Source organism: Cynocephalus volans, chromosome 16, assembly GCF_027409185.1.
Source record: "Cynocephalus volans isolate mCynVol1 chromosome 16, mCynVol1.pri, whole genome shotgun sequence".
In the NCBI taxonomy this organism is placed as follows: Eukaryota; Metazoa; Chordata; class Mammalia; order Dermoptera; family Cynocephalidae; genus Cynocephalus; species Cynocephalus volans.
Genome location: NC_084475.1, coordinates 26,867,495 through 26,890,723, shown reverse-complemented (window position 1 = coordinate 26,890,723; position 23,229 = coordinate 26,867,495). Strand labels below are relative to the sequence as shown.

The 23,229-nt window shown below is 37.2% G+C and overlaps 1 protein-coding gene across 4 annotated transcripts in view; it reads left to right on the top strand.

The window, feature by feature from the left end:
• Positions 1–284: 284 nt before the first annotated feature.
• Positions 285–23,229, top strand: part of AGTPBP1 (ATP/GTP binding carboxypeptidase 1) — a 173,674-nt gene continuing 150,729 nt past the window's right edge. For 3 of the 4 annotated variants that reach the window (XM_063080499.1, XM_063080498.1, XM_063080494.1), the window contains exons 1-3: positions 2,645–2,699; positions 11,122–11,230; positions 20,699–20,764. In XM_063080499.1, coding sequence (XP_062936569.1) covers positions 20,733–20,764 — 32 coding nt within the window. In that variant the 5' untranslated portion in view covers positions 2,645–2,699; positions 11,122–11,230; positions 20,699–20,732. Of the gene's footprint in view, positions 337–2,644; positions 2,700–11,121; positions 11,231–20,698; positions 20,765–23,229 lie in introns of those variants that run through there. The other variant, XM_063080496.1, reaches the window with a different exon arrangement.

Below are 23,229 nucleotides of genomic sequence, written 5' to 3'. Positions count from 1 at the left end.
CGGCAGGACCAGGCGTGTGGTGGGCGGGGCGCCGCGCTGACGTCATTCGGGATGCGGGCAGGTTCCGCCGCCGCCTTCTCCGCCTCGCCTGCCGCCCGGGTTTGTATGAAAACACCGGGCAGCGGGCGGCGAGGGATTCGCCGTGGGCCGGTGCCGAGCCCGGTGCTGCGGCTGTGCGCAGCCCCCGCCAGCGCCCCATCGGAGCCGGTGAGCGGCCCCCACCGTCCTCGCGTCCCTCGGCGCTCCCGGAGTCGCGGGAGCAGCCCGCAGCGGCGTCCTGGGGCGGGAAGGGCTGAGGGAGGAGCGACCCCGGCCCCTCCACCCCTGACCTGACGGGTGTGTCGCGCACGTCTTTCGGGGGGCGGGGGGCAGATTCAGTCGTGAGGGAAACCGCTGGCGGGCTGCGGCTCTGGCTGGTGTCTGGAAAGGCCGCCGCCCGCCCCGGTGTCCGCGGAGGGGTCCCGGCGCGGTCCCTGGACGGGGGAGGCCGCCTTGCCCTGCCCTTTTTTTCGGGCCGAGACTCGCCCGGGGGCGCGAAGCTGGGGGCAGTCGCTGGCCTCTGGGCTTCAGCGATGCCAGGGTACCGGCCGGGCGCCCGCAAGGTGGGATTGGGCTGAAGCGTGTTCTCTGTTTACAACCTGTCGCCTTGTCATCTGATTTGAATCTGAATAAGACCCCTCTAGGTGACACTGCAGAGTCTCTTGCCGCTGCCTGCCTTCCTGAGGTGCGGGTTCTCAGTTGCAAGTGTGCAAGGCTGGCTCGGCAACACGGCTGCTTTCCCCTGTGCCCGGGAAGCCTCGTGTGAGGACCAGGACAGTTGGAACTGCTTGGGTTCCTTGCCTGAGCTTCTGTCCATTGTACAGCGAAGTTTGAATACATCGTAGTGTAAACGATGTGAACGTTGGAAATGTAAAGGCCGCTTCCTGTTTTAACGTAGCTTGTTCAAGTGCTTGAGGGTAACAGAGGAATTTTCTTGGCAATATTTATTCTGTCTGCCTTTTTTTTATCCTTCAGGTGTTCAGAATTGTGTTTAACTATAATGCTTGACAATTTGTAGTTAGAAAGGGCTTTAATAGTCTTGAACACTCATTTTAACTTTCCTTTTATGTCCATGTTTTAATCTTTATGTAAATCGAATGACCACTGTCTTTATTAACCTCTGAATTATTCTTACAGATTTTTTTCCCCCTGAGAAAATCAGAAAGTTATTTTTGAAATTGTGTTGTGGAATGTTTTCAGTTCACTAGGCCATAAAAGAAGGGATTTATTTAAGGCACTTTAAATGGTACATATTTTAAGACGTGCCAAATGTTAAAGCCAAACAAAACCCTGGAAGATCTGTATTTCCTATGCAGAATTACTGTGAGATACTTAGCAATGCCTTATCCACCCCTAGTTTCTCATCCTGAAGTCAGAGTTATAATATGACTTGTTCAGTTTCCCATTACACTTTTGAGTTAAATTCTACAGTGAGGTTATAGGTTCATTTTTAATGACCTCAAAACTCTCCCTTGAAATGATTTATCACATATTTAGAATTACAGTCTCACTTTGAACACTGAAATGAAGGGAGTAGGCTTAAAGTTATCCTTGTATTTAGCCAACATTGCAAAACATTCAGATGTATTAATGTAATTTAAACTTTTGTAGAAGCAATTTTTATAAAGCTTTTTCGATTGAATCAAGGCATTATTCTCTTTAGAAAAGTCTAGCTAGACTGCTGTATAATAAGCAGAGGGAAAAGAGGTTGAAGACTTGTGAAATTTTGTTTTGTAATTTCTATTTTATTCTACATTTTGGATTTTTAAAAAACCTCCTTCATGGTGTTCATCTACCAAAATCTACTCTAGCTTGAAATCTCCCAGTTCCTGGAAGTTGAACAGTGTGTGCACGGTAAAGGACAAACCTGTCACAGAATCCTCTGCAAGTTGGGAGCTTCCCATAGGTAGTGGGTCTCAATGTAAACAACAGAAATTGTCTAGGCTGGGCACCGAATTTTATTTTACTTATTTATTTTCTTTGCAGCTGTCTGGGAAGAGGATCCGAACCGTTGACCTTGGTGTTACAAGGTGGTGCTCTAACCAACTGAACTAACTGGCCAGCCATATGGGCACTGAATTTTAAGCTTCGTATGTTATTGTTGGTTGCTGTGTCTGTGCACTGTAGTACAGTGGCTGAGGTGCTGGGCTTAGAGCCAGATTGGCTGGCTTTGAAGCTTGGCTTTGCTTTAGGCAAGTTATTCATCCTCTTTGTGCTTCAATTTTCTCAACCCCCAAAATGGTGATAATAGTGGTGTATATCCTCGGTGATCTCAAATATTAAATGAGTTAGTAAATGTCAAGTGGTTAGTCCATAGTACCTGGCACATGATAGATGCTCAGAAATATTATTACTGCTACTGCTTTTCCCTAATCTTCCAAGGGATCTAGTAAGCTGAAAAAGGGCTTTGGGCTGATGGAGCAGTTTTAGTGCAAATTAATTCCACTATGACCCATTTGCTCCTTTGGGGATAAATGAGAGCTTAGTCTTACTGTCCTGCCTTGGAAACATGTAAGTCAGTTATATATATTATATATATGTGTGTGTGTATATGTATATATATATTTATTTTTTTTTTTTGTGGCTGGCTGATAAGGCGATCTGAACCCTTGACCTTGATGTTACAACACCTCTAACCAGCTGAGCTGATTGGCCAGCCTGTAAGTAAGTTTTAAATAGAACAGCTAGACCCTGAGCTGGGTGCCCTGGGATGCTGCTGGATAACTGCTGAAGTGTCCCTTACTGCCCCTTGGAACAGAACCTTGGATTGTCTTCCTCATGGTGGTGGTGGCTGCTATTTTAATCACCTATTTTTGAGTTTGTGATTGGGTATTTCCTTGAGCCATGTGCTCCTATAAAAAAATCATCTATCAAAATATTAATAGGTATATATGTGTTTACCTGATCATGATATTTCCAGGATATAAAAAATCACTCTCATTGAGCACTCTTTGTTTTGTTTTGTTTTCTTCTTTATTGATGTTACATAAAGTTAGTTTTGATCTGACATTGTGTCATTTTCAGCTTTCATGTAAGTTTCCTAGGAAAGTTCCCCCCCCCATTAATGATTTTATGTACTTGTCGGTCTTCTTGGTTTGCAGGGATCTTATATTAATACTGTATTTTTAAATCAGATGTTCTCAAAGTTTTGGTCTCAGGACCCTTTCGCACTGTTAAAAAATTACTGAAGACCTCCCGAAGTGGATGATCTCTATCTGTATTTACTGTATTATAAATGAAAACAAATATAAAATTTTTTGTTAATTTACTTAAAGTGACAATTATGAACACATTACATGTTAGTATAAACAACATATTTTTAATGAAAAATAACTTTTCAAAACAAAAGATAAAGGAGTGAGAAAAGTGGCAGTGTTTTACATTTTTGTAAATCTCTAATGTCCAGTATAATAGACACAGCTGGATTATCATATCTTCTGCTTATTTTGCAATATGTTGTTTGGGTTGAAGTATATATGAGGGTACTTCATTTTTTTTTTTTTTTTTAAAGATGATCGGTAAGGGGATCTTAACCCTTGACTTGGTGTTGTCAGCACCAGTGAGCTAACCGGCCATCCCTACGTGGGATCTGAACCCATGGCCTTGGTGTTATCAGCACCACACTCTCCCGAGTGAGCCACGGGCTGCCCCTATATGAGGGTCCTTCAAAAAGCTTGTGGATAATACACATCTTTCCAATAACTTTTTGAATTCCCCTTGTATATGGAGAAAATTCAGCCTTACACAGTTAATGGCTGGAAAAAGGAGGGGCATTTTAAAAGCATTTTCAAATAATTGTGGATATTCTCGTTTGGTATTACATCAAAACTCAACAAGTAGTAGTTTCTTAGAATTTGATTGCAATGTGGAATCTGAAGTCATGTCAATGGGTTTTTTAATACTCTGTTACATTAAAATCCATTAGTCTGAACTTTAAGCGGATTTTATACCCATGCCTGAATTTGTAACATCATTCCTTGGTCATTTGTAAACATTGGTTCAGTGAGTTATGCAGATCCTCCAAATTTTGACATATTTCATTATATAATATCAAAGAAAGTAACATTTGTCAATATCACCACCCATTCCATCAGAAACAAATTATTGGGAAGCTGTCTAGGTTGTGACATGAAGGTGGATATGAATTTTCCTTAATTTTGATTTTTGTTTGAAAGTTCAAATTTTATCATTGGCAATAAATGTGACTGCCAGTTGTTTCCTTGAAGTGACAGGCAGTCTTACTTCATTCATTTCTGAGAAAACCTCTGCCACAATACCCTTTGAACAGCCACAGTCTGCCAGTCATTCTTTCAAAAGGGTGTTTCACGAAAAAGGAGGCTAATTCAAACTCTCAATTCAGTTACAGGAGTACTTTGCTTTGAGACAGCTGTGAACTGTTGTAATTCAGTATGTAGCAGAAATGTTTGAGGCGCACTTCCCATTTTGTCACACACAATATTAAAAGGGCTGGGATTTAATCAAATTAATAATTTTTACTGATTCAAGGACATTCTTAAGTGAAACTGGCTTTTTCTTTCTTTAATCGATGCTTTAACCATGGTGCTCGATGGTTAAAAATATGACAAATACATTTTGGTGCCACTACCTTAATTTGTTACAAGATGCCAGTAATTTTAATTTAAGATTTTAATCTTAGTATTGTTATAAAAAATTGTTTTGGTCTTGTGGGCCCCCTAAAAGAGTGTCAGGACCTTAGGGTTGGGGGGAGGGGGTGTCTATGGACCATGCTTTGAGAACTTTTGGATTTAAGTCTTAAATAGGATTCCCACAAAATTTTGATTAGGAAGTTTAGTGGCAGTAACAGTCTCTAGTCTGTTTTTTGCTTCAGACTTTCGGGCACTGGTAAAGGCCTTATTAAAAGAAAAAAAGTACAGTAAAGGTTATTCACAGAAAGTTGAGAGATTTCTAAATGGTTTTAGTCAGGTACTGAAACAAGGAGATTGATAGTAATTTGGAATGATACCATCTAAAAACAAAAATCAGATTTGGTAGTGCATTTCTATATAAATGTTCAAAGCTAACTTTTTTGGGAGTTTTTAGTGTTAAATAAATAGAGAATGCATGCTGTGAAAAGCTCAACTAATATCCAGCTCATAAGCTAAAAAAAAATAATCTGCATGGCTTCCTGTCTTAATCTCTGTTCATTTCTCACTTAATTCATGCTGAGAAGGAACCATCATAAGGAGACGTGTCCAGCACTTGCTGTCTTTGCCTCACAGCTTTCTTTATGGGGAAAATGATGTAAGATTATGAAGATTATAAGGATATATGTTATGTTGGGAGTAAAAAACAATAATAATGTCAGTGAAGGTTTTATGGTAGACTTTAATGTTAATGAAAATTTGAACACTGCCTACATATAATAGAGTTTTTAATTAATTAAAAAGAATACTATTTTTGGCAATAACTTCAGATTTATTAACTTGTGGTAGACATACTTTCTAGGTTTTGTTTCTTTGCCTGGTTAAATTTAAATTTCATCTATTTAAATTTCATCTCAATAATTTTACTTTTTATTTACATTTGAAATGACTTTTCCCCCCAGTTTTTAACACGAGGTTCATATTTTGATTTTTTAAAAAATTGTTTATTTAAAAAAAAATAGTGGTAAAATATACATAACATAAAATTTATTTATTTAATCTTTTTTAAGTATTTAGTTCAGTGGCATCAAGTACATCCACACTGTTGTGCAGCCATCATCACCATCCATCTCCAGTACGTTTTTCCTTTTCCCAAACTGAAACTCTGTACTCATTAAACAGTAACTGTCTTTCCCTCTCTTCTTCCATCCCCTGGCAAGCGCCATTCCACTTTCTGTCTCTATGAATTCCACTGTTCTAGATATGTTGTATGAGTGGAATCATAAGTATTTGTCTTTTTGTAACTGGCTTATTTTATACAGCACAGTGTCTTTAAGGTTCATCCATGTTGTAGCATCATCAGAATTTCCTTTTTAAGGATGAATAATATTGTATGTATGTACCACATTATCCATTCATCTGTCAGTGGACACTTGGGTTGCTTCTGCCTTTTTGCTGTTGTGAATAATGCTGCACTGAACATGGGCATGCACATATCTCTTAGAGACCTTGCTTTCAACTCTTTTGGTTATATATTCAACACGGGAATTGCTGGGCCATATGTTAATTGTATTTTAATTTTTTTGAGGAACTCATACTGTTTTTTATAGTGGCTGCACCATTTTACATTCTCACTAACAGTGCCCAAGGATTCCACTTTCTCCAATTAACACTTGCTATTTTTTGTTTTTATTTTTATTTTTTGGTAGTAGCCATCTTAATGGCTACTATTATAGTTTTGATTTATGCTGCTGTATTCAGTTTGCAAGTATATTTTTGAGGATTTTTGCATCAGTGATCATAAGGAATATTAGTATGTTTCCTTGTAGAATCTTTGTCTGACTTTGGTATCAGGGCAGTGCTGGCTTTATAGAATGAATTAATGTTAGTTAATGTTCCTTCCTCTTCACTTTTTTGGAAGAGTTTGAGAAGGACTGGCGTTTGTTCTTTAAATATTTGGTAGAATTTAACAGTGAAGCCATCACATCCAAGGCTTTGTTTTATCGGGAGGTTTTTGATTACTAACTCAATCTCGCTAATAGTTATGGGTCTATTCTGGTTTTTGATTTCTTCGTGGTTTAGCCCTGGTAGGTTTTGTGTTTCTAGGAATTTGTCCATTTCATCTAGGTTATCCAATTTGTTGGCATACTATTGTTCACAGTACTCTCTTATAATCCTTTTAATTGCTGTAGGATTGGTAGTATTGTCTCCACTTCCATTTCTAATTTTAGTAATTTGGGTTTTTTTTTTTTCTTTTCTTAATCTTGCTAAAGGTTTGTCAATTTTGTTAATTTTTTCAGAAAACCAACTTTTGGTTTTATTTTCTCTATTGGTGTTCTACTCTTTATTTTATTTATTTCTGTTCTAGTTTTTATTATTTCCTCCCATCTGCTACTTTTGGGTTTAGTTCTTTTTCCAGTTGCTTACATTGTAAAGTTAACTTGTTGTTTTGAGATCTTTCTTCTTTTCTAATGTAAGCATTTATAGCTATAAATTTCTCCCTTAGCACTGCTTTTGCTATGTCCCATAAGTTTTGGTATGTCATATTTTCACTTTCTTTCATCTCTTAAGTATTTTCTAATTTTCCATGTGATTTTTTTCTTTGACCTATTGGTTAAGAGTGTGTTGTTTACTTTGCACAAATTTGTTAATTCCAGTTTTCCTTTTATGGTGTAGGGTAAATGCTGGACATAGCCCTATTCCCCCTCCCTGTGCATACCAGAGTTCCCCCTCCCCCCTGGGATACTACCTCTGGCAAAGGTAGTTACCCAAGAAAAGGCACGTCTCCTTTAAGATAAACAGAAGACTGGAGGAAGCAGGAACCCTAAGTGAATGAATTAACACGCTGGTGTTAAAGCACTCTGGTGCCAGGAGAGTAACGAGTAGATTAACTTATCTACTCAGCCAGATCTCTTGCACTCTGAGTTATGTGAGTTGGGTGAGGGTCTGTGTGTAAGCCTGCAAATGATTTACACCCCTACTTTGATAACTGTTGTATCTACCCCATGGCACGGGTATCTAGCTGGCTGGTTGGTCGTTGATGTCTCTACCTGTTGAAATACTGGGTGAGTCCTTTGGAATAGGCAAACACTGCATGAGTGCCCTCTCAGATTTGGGGCTTCTGCATTACATATGGATTTCTAATTTCTTCCTGTTGTGGAGTCAGAGAAGACACTGTGTGGTCAATATCTCTTAAAATCTATTGAGGCTTAATTTGTGGCCTAATATTACAGTCTATCCTTGAGAAAGTTCCATGTGCACTTGAGAAAAATGTGTATTCTCCTGTTGGGTACATTATTCTGTATATATCTGTTAGATCTAGTTCATTGTGTTAAGTCCTCTATTTTTTACTTTTGTTTGGTTGTACTGTTCTTATTGAGAGGAGGGTATTGAAGTCTTCAGCTGTTATTGTAGAAGTGTCTAGTTCTCCCTTTAATTATCAATTTTTGCTTTCCATATTTAGATGGTTAAGGTGCATAGATATTTATAAATGTTATATTTTCTGGCTCTGTTGAACCTTTTATTAATATACAATATATTTGGTCTTTTGTAAACTTTTTGGATTTAAAGGATTAAAATGTTTTGTCTGATATTAATAAAGCCACTTTTGCTCTCTTTTGGTTCCTATTTGCATGGAATATCTTTTTCCATCCTTTCACTTTCAATGTATTTGTGCCTTTGGATCTAAAGTAAGTCTCTTGCAGACAGCATGTAGTTGGATCATGTTTTTTAATCCATTCTGTCAATTTCTGTTTTTGATTGGCAAATTTAATCTACATTTAAAGAAATTACTGATAAGGAAGGGCTTATTTCTGTTGTTTTACTGTTTGTTTTCTATATGCTTTATTTTTTATTTTATGCTTTTTTTCTTCCTCATATCCTTTATATTTTGATTTTTATTGAGATATTTCTGGGAGTTGACTTTGAGCTATGGTACTTTCCTTAAAAAAAACCAACAAACTTTCAATCATTTTAATGGGTTCCAAAAGAATTTTAATGTCATCTATCATCTATACAGACTTAGAAAATTTAGCATTTGATTAGTTCTGAAAATAGTTGAAATCTGGGTTGGGGAAAGTTATTTTTAATAAATTATTTAATAATTGAAGTGTAATGAGTTTCTGCTTCCCAAATAGTGAGACTTCATTTGTTCATAGTAAATTTAATATGTTACATAGCACAACAAATTAGACCTTTTATAAAATGTCTGAATACCTTTTCTGGGGTACTGTGTGAACCATCCAAACTTGTTTGTTTTTAATAAGGATGCATGATCAGGAAAGATATAAGCTTTTTATATGCTTGCTGTTACCTACATTTTTTGATAAAATTAGTGATAATAATAAAGGCAAAATAAATTTGCTGGTTTGTAGACCGGGCTAAAAACAAAATAATCATTGAATGTCATATGAACAAAATAACTAGATAAAAATGTATACCTTAATGTAGTAATTTAGACAGATTAACATAGCATGAGCCACCTCCAATGTACATATTTCTCTCTTAATTTACATGCTAGGCTGAGGTAATAATCTGTCTATTGCTGGGAATGTTACTCCTCTTTCCTTTAGATTATAAGACTTATTTACCTCCCTCCCTCAAAATTTCTCATTTTTTTCTTTAGTGATTTTGCCAAGGTTATGGACATCTTTGGGATGTGTCTTATTAAATAATCAGGATTTACAGTTTTCCATCACTTTTTTTTTTTTTTCAGTTTTCCATCACTTTGACATAGCTGATATGGGGGAATAATAGCTCCCTTTGCCTAGTAGCTCTGAAAGTGATTTCCTTTCAAATCATGGAGCATTTAGAGAAAGCTGATAAAAGATGATGCCTTTTCAGTGAACTTGTTTTTCCACCCTCCATGGCAGAACTGCTACCTAGATCTTTTTCAGCTGCAGTCTTTCCCCAGTTGCCACACCCATTCCAACAAGAACATTATTTAGTATCTAGCAGTAAAGGTTATCATTTTGGATTAGAGCAATGTTTCACAAATGTATTTAAACAGTGGAAGATTTTTGTCTAATGATATCTTGCAGGGAGACCCATATGTGAACAGATGAGAGTAAAATAGTGAACATGTTCTGGTTCGGTGGGAACTGGACCAAGTTATTTAAAGCAGGGATAGTCAAAAGGGAATTATGTCTCCTTACATTGTATGAGCTGTGCATGTTTTTACTTTTTTTTAAGCAGTTTTTCTGACTTAAACTTAAAAGCATGTTTATTTGAAATATTTATGTACAACTTTAGTTTTGGGGTGTGTGTCAGAATTTCTTCTATGGCTTGTTTGCAGAATGAAAATTAGAACAGTTAAAGTGTGTGAAATTCTGATGCTCTGTGTGTGTTTGTGCTGCTGGCTAGCTGATGATCTTGATTTTCAGCTTTTTTTTTTTTTTTTTTGGTGGCTGGCTGGTACAGGGATCAAACCCAGGACCTAAATGTTGTCAGCACCACTGTCCAAACAGTCGAGGTAATCAGCCAGCCCTGATTTCAGTCTTAAGTCAGTGAGAACACAGGTTTTCAGTTTTTAGATTCTCTGTGCTCTGGAACTAGCTCTAGTTGAGAGCAAAAGATCAAGATAATCTCAAAACCCAGGGCTGGATGAACCTTGAAAACATTAAGAGCAGAAGCCAGTCACAAAATACCACATTATTATATGATTCCATTTATTTTATTTTATTTTTTAATATTCTTTTTTTTTTGGCGGCTGGCCAGTATGGGGATTTGAACCCTCGACCTTGGTGTTTATTGATTCCATTTATATGAATTATCCAGAATAGGTAAATCTACAGGGGAGAAAAGTAGGTTAGTGTTTGCCTAGTTCTCAGGGAAATGGTTCCCTAGGTTGGGAGGTGATGGCAAAAAGGTGTGGAGTTTATTTTGGGGGTAATAAAAATGTTCTAAAATTGATTGTGGTGATGGCTGTATAACTCTGAATATGCTAAAAGTATACTTTAAGTAGGTAAATTGTATGGTATGTGAGTTATATCTCAATAAAACTTTTTTTTTTTTAAAAGCCAGTCTTTTTGGGAACTTTCACAATTTAACCATTCCTAAATTAAGGTTAGGAACTTACGGTTCCTCAGTGCCTGTTTCCCATGATAGAATACAGGGTCCTTTTACATGAGAGCAAAACTACCGAGCCACCTTAGTTCCAGAGCACAGGGAATCTAAAAACTGAAACCCTGTGTTCTCACTGACTTAAGACTGAAACCAGGCTGGCCAGTTAGCTCAGTTGGTTAGAGCATGGTGCTGATAACACTAAGTCCAGGGTTGGATTCCTGTACTGTCCATCAGTACTTCTTTCTATGACCTAATACTAACTATTCCATTGTATGGATATATATCACATTTTGTTTATTCATTCATTAGATGATGTACATTGGGTAGTTTCTACTTTTTGGTTATTATGAACAATGATGTTATGAGCATTCATGTACAGGTTTTTGTGTGGACATAAATTTTTATTTCTTTTCAGTGTGTCCGTGGAGTGGAGTAGCTGAATCATATGGTCACTTTAGCCTTCTGAGGAACTGCTAGAAGGTTTCCAAAGCAGTTGCACCACTTTACATACCCATCAGCAGTGTGTAAGGGTTCCAATTTCTCCATATCCTTGCTAACACTTGTTATCTGTCTTTTTAATTTTTTTATTAGAGCCATTCTAGTGGTTGTGAAGTGGTACCTCACTGTAGACTAAGTTTTAAAATAGCAGTTAGGCATAACAGGAATGATAGTATTCTAAGGAGGAGTTATTACAATTAAAGTGTTTAATAGGTTGACTTAGGGATATAACCATCAGTAGCAGTTCTTAACCCTGGCTGGGCATGATTAGTAAGTATCACTTCCTAATTAAACAACAACAACAAAAAATTGATGTTACAGCTCTATCTCATCTTTTAGGATATTGCAGTATTCCCTCCTCCTACCTACCCCTACCCAAATCCTTTATTTAAAAGGAAAAGAGTTAAGATTCAGTTGTAGAGAAAGAATCCACTCTACCTTAAGCAGAGAGGGTTTACTATAGGCTAGCTTAAAGAATCATTGGGATGTATCAGTATGGGCTTAGTCAGGAGATAGAAACTACACAGTAATTTAATACGGAAAGATTAATATAAAGAATTAGTGAATCTAATAGAGGATTGGAATAAGGAGGGATATACCAGTAAGTAAGGATAACTCTAAGGAATATAGGAACAGCAGATATAAGGAGCAGTGACTACCCCTAGGGCTGAGATAGAGTACTTCCCCATACCCCAGGTGAGACTTAGACCTTGTTAGAAAGGGCAAGGTCAAGGCTAATACCTATGGTCTGTCACTAAGGAATTTGCTGGAAATCTGCCCTTTAGGGTGCCAGGGAATGCTGTTCATGGGGAGGTGTCTCACCAGAGGCACACTGCTACAAAATTGCCTAGGCTTTTGTTGGAGAAGCTGAACGTGCTGCAGGAGCCTGTTGGTGGAGAAGCTATTCCTGTTGTAGGAATGGGGCCCTAGAAAAGACTTGCTTGCTATAGCCAGGTTAGCACCTGGCCCCAGAAAGCAAAATGCTTCTTCTCTGCAATATCTTTCCAGTGCCCTCTACTGACAAAGCTTAATATCCATGCCAACTGCCAAAAGAAAAAAAATCTTTAAAGGCACAAATCTTTTTCATAGAGCAGATGAAAAGTGTGAATTTGGAGATGAGGGACAATAAGTCAGTATCTGGCACAGGCATTAAGTGGCTTATGGAATTGTTGGGAGATCTAAAAAAAGAGACTCTTGGTTGAATTTTAAGGAACAATTCTCAAAATCTTAGCACAGAGCCAGGGAACCAAGGAAGGTATTGTCTCTTATAATTAGGAAAACTCCTGTCTAATTTTGAAGTTGCTTCTAGAGCTTCCTTTCTGGAGCCAAACCGCTGTTTCAAAATCTGGAAACTATTGAGGTCAGGAGGCTATGGTTATGAGAAGCCTCCTGCTATACCTACTAGCTGTAGAACCACACTGGGCTTGTTCTGTTCTGTCTTCTAGTGACTACACTACCCAATCTTTATACCTCAGAGGAACCATGAAATAATTTTGAGGTCTCTTATCTTTGTAATAATAATCATCCTAACAGGTGTGAAACGATATCCCATTATGGTTTTGATTTGCATTTCCCTGACAGATGATGTTGAGCACCTTTTCATATACCTGTTGGCCATTTTTATGTTGTCTTTGGAGAAATAAATGTCTGTTCAGGTCTTACGCTGATTTTTTAACTGAGTTATTGATTTATTGTTTTGTTCTTTTTGGAACTGAGTTGTGTGAGTTCCTGATTTATTTAGGATATTAAGCCCTTATCAGATATATGGTTGGCAATTATTTTCTCCTACTTCATAGGCTGTCTTTTCATTTTGTTGATTGTTTACTTTGCTGTGCAGAAGCTATTTAGTTTGATGTAGTCCCACTTGTTTATTTTTGCTTTGGTCGCCTGTGCTTTTGGTGTCCTAGCCCCAAAATCATTGCCAAGACCAATGCTGAGGAACTTTCCTCCTTTGTTTTCTTCTGGTTTTATGGTTCCAGATCTTAATGTTTAAGTCTTTAACTGAGCATCATGTTTTTAAGGTTCATCCGTGCTGTAGCATGTATTAGAACTTCATTGCTTTTTATGGCTGGATAATATTCCATTTGATGGAGTTTGGATGTGTTGTCCCCTCCAAAACTCATGTGGAAATCTGATCCCCAGTGTGGCAGTACTGGAAGCTGTTTGGGTCCTGGGGGTGGATCCCTCATGAATGGATTAATGTTCTCCCTGGGGGAGGGGGGTAGTGAGTGAGTTCTCACTCTGTTAGTTTCTGCAAGAGCTAATTGTTTAGAAGACCCTGGCACCTCCTCTTCTCTCTCTCTGTCTCTGTCTCTCTCTCTCTCCCCCCTCCCCTCTCTCTGTTGCGCTCGCGCTCTCTCGCTCTCTCTCTCTCTCTCTCTCTCTCTCTCTCTCTCTCGCTCTCTCTCTCTCTCTCTCTCTCTCTCTCTCTCTCTCTCTCTCTCTCTCTCTCTCTCTCGTTTTCTCTCGCCATGTGATCTGCTTTTACCGGCCAGTTGCCTGCCACTTTCCACCGTGAGTAGAAGCAGCCTGAGGCCCATGCCAGATGCAGCTGTCCAGGATCATAAGCCAAATAAGCCTCTTTTCCTTATAAATTACCCAGTTTCAGGTATTTCTGTTATAGCAATACAAACAGACTAAAACACCATTGTGTTTATACCACATTTTGCTTGTCCATTCATCTGTTCGTGGGTACTTGGGTTGGTTCTGCCTTTGGGTTATTGTGAATAATACTGCTTTGAACATTGGCATAAAGTATCTTTTTGAATCTTTGTGTTTAATTCTTTTGGGAATACATCTAGGAGTGGAATTGCTGGGTCATATGGTAATTCTATGTTTAGCTTTTTGAGGAATTACCAAACAGTTTTTCATAGTGGTGGCACCATTTTTTCCACCAGCAAATACAAAGGTTCCAGTTTCTCCACATTCTTGCTAACACTTGTTATTTTCCATTTTAATGATTATAGTTATCCTAGTAGATGTGATGTAATATTGTGATTTTGATGGCATTTCCTAGTGACTGATGATGTTGCTCATGTTTTCATGTGCTTATTGGCCATTTGTATATCTTCTTTGGAGAAATTTTTATTCAAGTCCTTTATGCATTTGTAAATTGGGTTGTTTGTCTTTTTCTTTGTTGAGTTGTAGGTGTTCTTTATATATTCTGTGTACTCAACTCTTATCAGATATATGATTTGAAGATATTTTCTCCCATTCTGTAGGTGCCTTTTCACTTTCTTGTTAATGTCCTTTGATGCACAGAAGTTTTTAAGTTTATGAAGTCTAGTTTATTTTTTCTTTTGTTGTTTGTGCTTTTATTGTCTTAACTAAGAATCCATTTCCAAAGGCATGCAGGTTTACTCCCATTTCTTCTTCTAAGAGTGTTAGCTCTCATTTAGGTTGTTTATCCATTTTGAGTTAATTTTTGTATATGGTGTGAGGTAGGGGTCCAACTTCATTCTTTTGTGTGTGGAAATCCAGTTGTCCCAGTACTATCTGTTAAAGAGACTATTCTTTCCTATTGAATGGACCTGGCACACTTGTCAAAAATCAATTGGCCATAGGTCTGGCTGGTTAGCTCAGTCGGTTGGAGTGCAAGGTTGTAACACCAAAGTGAAAGGTTTGGATCCCTGCATTGGCCAGGTGAAACAAACAAACAAACAAAAAAAACCAACAAAAAAATTGACTATAGGTATATGCATTTATTTCTGGACTTTTCATTCTATTCCATTGGTTTATATGTCTGTCTTTATGCCAGTACCACTGTAAGTTGATTTTAATTAATGTTATTTACAACATGAAAATTATTGACAGTGTCAAATAGCAAAGCTACTAAACCATAAGCCAAAGCAATATTAATAAAAATGTAGCCTAAGACATAATTTATACAAGATTTTGAAATAAACTTTTTGAAATAAACTATTTTTTTTGACTGGCATGATGAGGCTCAAATATAGGTCCAGAAATTATAAAATTATTATATGTATGTGTTTTGATTTCTTGATCTTTTATAGGCTTTGAATGTATAAAATAAAATTATTTTTTGAAACTAAAAATAATGAATGAAGTTTTTCTCATCACATGAAACCTGTTTTTGTTTACTTTTGTTGAAATTGAGGTATGCATTCACAGTTTTCATTTTCAGCTGATTGAGATGATTCCTCCTTGCTCTTGATGCTTGTATTAGTCAGTTTTCTGTTGCTTATAACAGAATACCTAAAACTGGGTAATTTATAAGAAAACTAAATTTATTTCTAAAAGTTTTAGAGGCTGGGATGTCCAAGGTCCAGGGAGCATATCTGGTGAAAGCCTTTTTTTTGGTGGGAACTCTCTGCAGAGTCCTTAGGTGGCATAGGTTATCATATGGTGAGAGTGGCAAGAGTACTTTTTTACATGCTTTCTTCCTTTCTTTAGAAAACCCCCAATCTTCTTCCTGATAACCCATTAAGCCATTAACCCATTAATTCACGAGTGGAATAGTCCTCACTATTTCATTGCAAAGATCCAATCGTTTGTTTAACCAGAAATTTATTTAGCCCCTGCAATATACTGGCACCATTCTAGACACTTAAAGATCCCTGCCCTGATGGAGATTTAATTCTAGTGGAGAGAGATAGATAATAAAAAATACACATCATTAAATAAGTTATCTAATTTATAGTATGATTTGAGTCAAGTAGTAACCACTGAAACATCAGATATTATATCATGTGACTTCTTATGTGAATATATAAAGAACGTTGAATTTCCACCACTTTTCCCCCACAACCTTGAGGAAATAAGGGAACCTATTGTGATTGCTTTTGTAGTCATCAATGGTGATAAGCTGGGATGAATTAGATTGCAGGAATGATGTATATGGTATGATGAGGCATATACTGAACATTTGTAAGTTTATAGAAATAAACTGATTGTTCCCTTAATTGGTTTTGTTACATGTTCATATATAACCAGTTATTCGGTAATAATAATTTTCAAAGTCATCTTAGTCTGGGATGCATAACAAAAAACCATAAACTGGGTAATTTATAAACAACAGATGTTTATTTCTCACAGCTCTAGTGGCTGTGAAGTCCAAGAGCAAGGTGCCAGTAGATTCAGTGCCTTGTGAAGGTCTGTTTCCTGGTTCATAGATGGTGGCCTCTCACTGTGTCCTCATGTGGTGGAAAGAGTGAGCTAGCTCTCTGGGTTTTTTTTTTTTTAAATGAGGGCACTAATCCCATTCATAAGGGCTCTACCCTCATGATCTAATTACCTTTCAAAGCCTCTGCCCTTTTTTTCCTTTTTTTGGCAGCTGGGTGGTACAGGGATCAAATACTGGTCTTTGATGTTATCAGCACCACACTCTCTAACCAACTGAGCTAACTGGCCAGCCCTTGAAGGCTCAACCTTCTAATACCATACTTTGGCAGTTGAAATTTCAACATATGAATTTTGGGGGACACCAACATTCAGACTGCAGCACAAGTGCATAGGTTTTCAGTTATTTTTGAGTCATCCAGTATTAGAAAGCAGTAAGTGCTGTGGAGGAAGTCAAATTAGAATTAGGCAAGGGGCAATGGATATGCTAAAGTCCGGAGATGGTTTATAATATTAAATAGGATGGTTGGGGTGGGCTTTATTGAAAAGGTGATACTTAAGCAAAAAACGTAATGGTGTTAGTCAATGGTATATCTGGTAGAAGAGCATTCCAGGCAGAGGGAACAGCTTGAGTAAAGGCACTGAGGTGAGAGTGAGCCTGGAATGTTGGAGGAAAGCAAGGAGGCCCAGCTAGTACATCTTGAGCAGAGTGAGCCAGGAGACTAGTAGATAGGAGATGAAGTCAAGGTGGTAAAGTTTGAGGGTGTTCCCCTAGGGCCCTTTATGCCACTGAAATGGGCAGCAGTGCAGGGCTTTGGGCAGAGTGGTGACAAGATATAAGGCTTTCCTTCCCCTTTTTCCCTCAAGGGTTTAAAAGGATCACTGAGGATGTTGTGTTAAGGATGGGCTGTAGGGGGCCAAAGGTAGAAGGGAGACTGGTAACAACAGTGGCTTGACCGTCTTAGTAGATGTGGTGAAGTGATCAGGTTCTGATTATGTTTTGAAAGTAGAATTATGACGACTTTCTGATGGATTAGATGTGGGTTGTAAGACAGGAGACAAGGGTGAAGCTGAGGTTTGAGACTGAGCACTCGGAGAGGTAGAATTGTCTTTAACTCAGATGGGAGAAAGCTATGGTAGAGCATGCTTGGAAGGGAAAGTCAGATCAGTTTTGGATATGTTGGATTTGTGATATTTAAATTAGAGATCCAAATGGAGATGTTGAGTAATCATGAGACTAGATTAGATCATCACAGAGGAGACTGTAGTTAGAAGAGGACAATAAAGAACTGAGCTCTTGGCATTCTGGTAAAGGAAACTTAGAAGTGGTCAGTGAAGTGGGCAGGAAACGGAGTATAGTCAAATGAACGTGTTTCCAGTTGTATCAAATGCTGCTGATAGGACAGGTAGGATGAGGACTGAGAATTGACAATTGGGTTTAGTAGCATGGACGTCATTGGTTATTGACAAAGAGCAGTGCTAATGTTGTTGTGAGGCTGCCGCACGGAAAAGGAACCAGAACACCCAACTGAGAATTTAAAAGGGGGTTTTGGTTGGCCAGCCAGCGACTGTCTCTCCAAGAAAGTCTCGGAAGGAAGCAGCCCTGAGTTTAAGTTTAAGGGGTCTTTTAAAGGCACATAGTCACACAGGCAAAAAATCATATAGTCATATAATTATATTTATCATATAGTTACATACATACTCTCCTGGCATGAGGAGGGGGTTTGGGGAGGCCCAGCGCAAGATGATAACAGAAGCTGAAAGAAGCCAGTTAATCACTGAGGGACAGCAAAAGCTTTCACAGGGTGGTTTACTCCTTAGGTTGTCTAGATACATCTGAATACAGCTCTTGATGATTGCAGTTAAGGACAGCATAGGCGGGAAACAGCAAAGGCAGGCAGAACTTAAAATTTTTCTAAGTACAGGACAATTTTTAACCTTCAATTTTCACCACAGGTGTTGGGGGGCTTTCAAACACGAACACTTTTCAAACAGAAAAAATGGCATAAGCTAAATCAGTCTACCTCGTCACAATATAATGGGGTGCGGAAAGCCTTTTATAATGGGGTGTTGGAATGTATTTAAGAGAGAATAGGAAGAGAGGACTTGCTGACAGCTTGTATAAACAACTCTTTGCTTTCAGGAGGAGAGAAATGGGGCAGTAGCTAGGCTGGGGAAATTGGAGCAAGAAAGTTTTTTCCCCAAGGCACAGAAATAACATATTTTATGGTAATGAAATTATCCCATAAACAGGAAAGAGTAGATTATACCTCAATTCCAAGGTCAGTTATGGGCTCTCCTTTCTGTGCACTCTCAGCTTCTTTGCCCCTCTCTTGCTTTGTCACACTTGCTTGGCAAAGCCAGAAACTTGGTGAGATGCAACACTTGCAGCTTCTAGGTGCTTGCTCTTTCTATTACGCCATACTGTAGTGAATGCAAACTTTCACAACAAAAAGAAAGTTTTTCGTTTTGAAGTGCCCTGGCCTCAGTCTTCAGTAATAAAAAACAGATGTAAGGGACACATTGGCTTAGCCTAAGGTTGAGAGCTGGCCTTTTTCCTGGGGGACTCTTAAGCCTAGAAAGCAGAATTCTTTGAGGTTGTTGGTCTTTAGTGAAGATTATTTGCTGTGGGATAAATACTTGGCTTTTGAGCATTTTCTGTGATGGTGGGGCTTGGAGATATTGAGGAGGTAAGAAGTTATTTGCAATTACAAAAAAAAAGTTTAGTTAGTCTTTTCATTTGTTGTTGGTGGCATTTCCAAGTCCCTGGGTTCCCAGTTTTCTTGGTTCTTCTGGGCAGAGTACCAATTACCCCCTTCTCCTTAGTTTTCTTTTTTGTCACGTGGGCTTAAACTTATTTGTTTACTTATTTGTTTACTATCTACTTTAATCTAGTCACAGGAAGGAGAGGAAAGAAATGCTTATGGTTGAACAATTTTATTGTAAACTGCAAGTTCGAATCATTTCTTAACTGTTGAAATACAGTTCGCTCTAAGTGCCCAGCATTAATCTTTTCAACTGTATCAACTCTCATAAAATTCACAGTGAAATTTTCATGAGATGTGCTGTTAATGTAGTTTTAGAAAAAGTCATACCACTCAATAAGTAGAAGTGAGTTAACCTGTTTATGGCATCAGTAGTGCTTTCGAAAGCACAAAAGATTTTTTTCTCCCTGTGCTTGTACAGTAATTCTTAATTAATTTGGAAACTTGAAAAAGTTACTTTCACTTTGTTGTCATGTCTAAAAAAAGAAAGAAGAGTTAGCAGTTTAAAATTTCTCACTGACTTTAAAAACAGTCCATGTAATTTTGTATAAAGTTCCAAATACATTTCCTTTTTTTTAACGTAATAAGAAAAAACAGGTTGAAAGTTCTCTCTACTGCAGAAAAACATCGAGAATTTCTGTATCTTCCAAATCTGTCAAGTTAAACAATGTGAAATCTCTTCTTTTGCATGTTTGTTGTTTAAATATAACATTACTAACTTGTGCGTAAAACGAGGGTACTTCACACATTTCCTGGAAATATTCGTATTATCTTTTAATACTGTTTATCCACAAACTTTTTGAAGTACCCTAGTATGTGATTAACTTGTTGAATTTGCAGTAATTGTTGCACTTTTTAGTGACGCCATGAAATTCTGCTTCAGTGAACATTAGGATATAAAATTAAAAGATATTCAAGGTGTTTTGGGGTGAAGAGTTGCAAAATAAATCTGAAGAATTATAAAAATGGTATGAATCAAGATTTAAGGTTGTTTTAAAGTGTATAATGTATACTTTCTAAAGATGAAAACTTTATCAATTGAGGGAAGATGTACATTAAATACATTAAATGAAATAATGTTACAGAAGCCTTTTACTCTGTCTAAATACTTTGTTATTAATTTAAAAAATTCTCATTTAGAAATAATGATACATATTTGACTACTGTGTGAATGGTGCACAGTAAGTATAAGAGTACTTCAAAAAGTTTGTAAAAAAATAGAATTAAGAGATGATATAAATCTTTTCATGAACTTTTTGAAGTACCCTTGGTCACTAATCACAGGATTCTGTGGTTGGTTTGAGTATTTTAAGGAGGAAAACTAGAACAAGAAAGATAACTTGAACTGTCTCAAAGAAATCTTAACACTAGATCGCAAACTGTGTTATGTTAAGTTTCTGCATTTTTGTAGCTCCAGGATTTTGATAACATTTCCTGGCTGATTTTAGGTATTTTAGTAGTCACACACTTCACATTGAAGAGACCCACCAGAACTGCATAAAACTCCAACATTCTCTTTTGGTTTCCAGTATTATCTTGTCTTGCCCATAATGAAAACTTTCAGTTGTATAGCTTTTATGACATCTGTGATTTAATGTATGGAAAACAGAATTATGTAAGTATTTAATATCATCAACATTTTTCTTTTAGAGTATCTGCAATGGTGAAATGAAGTAACTCAAAGATGAGCAAGTTAAAAGTCATATCAGAGAAAAGGTACTGTAATTCTAAAAATCAATATGTGTAAATTATGGAAATAATACATGACAAAATGACTTGAGGCTCATACTTTAAAAATATTATTTATTTTTAAATAGTAGTAAATTATATTAATGCTATTTTATTAATATTTATTAATGTTTAACTTTCCAGTTAAGGTAGGAGTCTGCAAACTATGACCCACAGGCCCAATTTGGCTGTCCTCTAATTTTTGTGTGGCCTGTGAGCTAAGAATGGCTTTTACATTTTTAAATGGCTAAAAAAATCGAAATAATAATATTTTGTGACACATGAAGATTATATGAATTTCACATTTCTGTGTACATAAAATTTTATTGGAACACAGCTATGCTCATTCATTTACATATTGTCTGTGGTCACACTTGCACTAAAATGGCAAAGTTGAGTCATAGACTGTATAGTCCACAGTGCCTGAAATATATACTATCTAGCTTTTTACAGAAACAGTTTAACTGACCCCTGAATTAAAAACCCATTATGTCATCTCCGTTACAGCTCTTAAGTGCTGAGAAGTTGTCTTAATGTTGGTTTTATTTCTTTCAGTTAAAACTCAGACAACTCTGGGGCCGACCCCGTGGCGCACTCGGGAGAGTGCGGCGCTGGGAGCGCAGCAGCGCTCCAGCCGCGGGTTCGGATCCTATATAGGGGTCGCCAGTGCGCTCACTGGCTGAGCGCGGTGCGGCCTGTCACATAAAAAGACAAAAACAAAAACAAAAAAAAAACTCAGACAAATCTGATTAATTCTATATTGGAATTTTCTTAGCTATACAGCCTTTAACAGATTGTTTAATCCTGTTAAGCCTCACTTTTCTCATCTGTGAAATTATTTTAATGATAATGCTGTCTTTATAAGGTTGCGAAGATTAAATGGTGCCTCAGTAAATGACAGTATATTAATACTGATAGTAATCAAAGTTTCTGCTGTGTAGCAGTGTTATATTTTATGTTTTATGTGTACAATTTTGCATTTATACGTATGATTTAAATCATTTTTATAATGATTAGTATACACACAGTTTATTTAGATAAAGTTTGTTTCTTAAATTGCTAGGTTTTCCAGTTATTAACTATGTAATACATCATAACAAATTGCATTGTTCAAATACTTGTGTAATTTCTTATAGTAGAGAAATTAGGCATTGTTTGGGTTTTAAAAAGGAACAGCAGCCTTACTTTTTGGATCAGGCCAAACAAGTACAGTAGTTTCCCCTTTTTCATAGGGGGTTCTAAGATCCCCTGTAGATGCCTAAAACTGCGGGTAGTAACTAACCCCATATACACTGTACACCACAGTCGATCTGATAACCACGATGGCTACTAAGATTTTTCACAGAATCCGACATCTGTATTGGATAAAAACTCCCAGCAAAATGGAATGGGGAAGTATTCCCTCCTTTTTACATTTTTTGGGAAGAGTTTGTGTATAATCGGTATTATTCTTTAAATGTTTGGTAATTTTCACCAGTTAAGCCATCTTGGCTTGGAATATTCTTTGTGGGAAGCTTTTAAAGTATAAATTTGCTTTTTTTTAATAGATATAGCACTATTCAGGTTTTTCTGTTTTTTATTGAGTGAGCTTTGGTAATATGTGTCTATGGTAAGCTGAATATAATGGCCCTTAGAAAATTTCTGCTTCTTAATCCCTAGAATTTGTGAATATGTTACTTTACTTAGTAAAAGGAACTTTGCACATGTGAATAAATTAAGGATCTTGAGATGGGGAGATTATGCTGGATTATCTGAATGGGTCCAATATAATCATAAGGGGGAAGCAGGAGAGTCAGTGTCAGTAGTAGAAGATGTGATGATGGAGCAAGAGGTTAGAGTGCAGGAGCCAAGGATTGTTGGTGGCCTCTAGAAACTGTAAAAGGTAAGGAAATGGATTCTCCCTCAGAACCTCCAGAAGAACCATCCCTTCTTACACCTTGATTTTAGCTTAATAAAACTGATTTTGGACTTCTGACTTCTAGACTGGTAAGAAAATAAATTTGTGTTGTTTTTAGCAACTAAGTTTGTGGTTATGGTTATAGCAGCAATCAGAAATGAGTAGTATCTGTCAAGGAATTTGTTCATTTCTTCTGTGTTGTCCAATTTATAGGCATAAAGTTGTTCAAAATATTCCTTTATTATATTTTCATATCTAGAATCTGTAGTGATGTTACCTCTCTCAGTCTTGATATTGGTAATTTGTGTCTTTTCTCTCTTTTCTATATCAGTTTGGCTCAAAGTTTAAGTTTTATTGATATTATCAAAGAAAAAGATTTTGATTTCATTGATTTTCCTATGATTGTTCTGTTGTCTGTTTCTTTGATTTTATTTCCTGACTTCTATTTACACTGTCTCATCTCCTCTTTTTTCTTGTTTCTTAAGTTGGAAGCTAAAGTCATTTATTAGAGACATTTCTTCTTTAATAATATGGGCATTTATTGTATAAATTTACC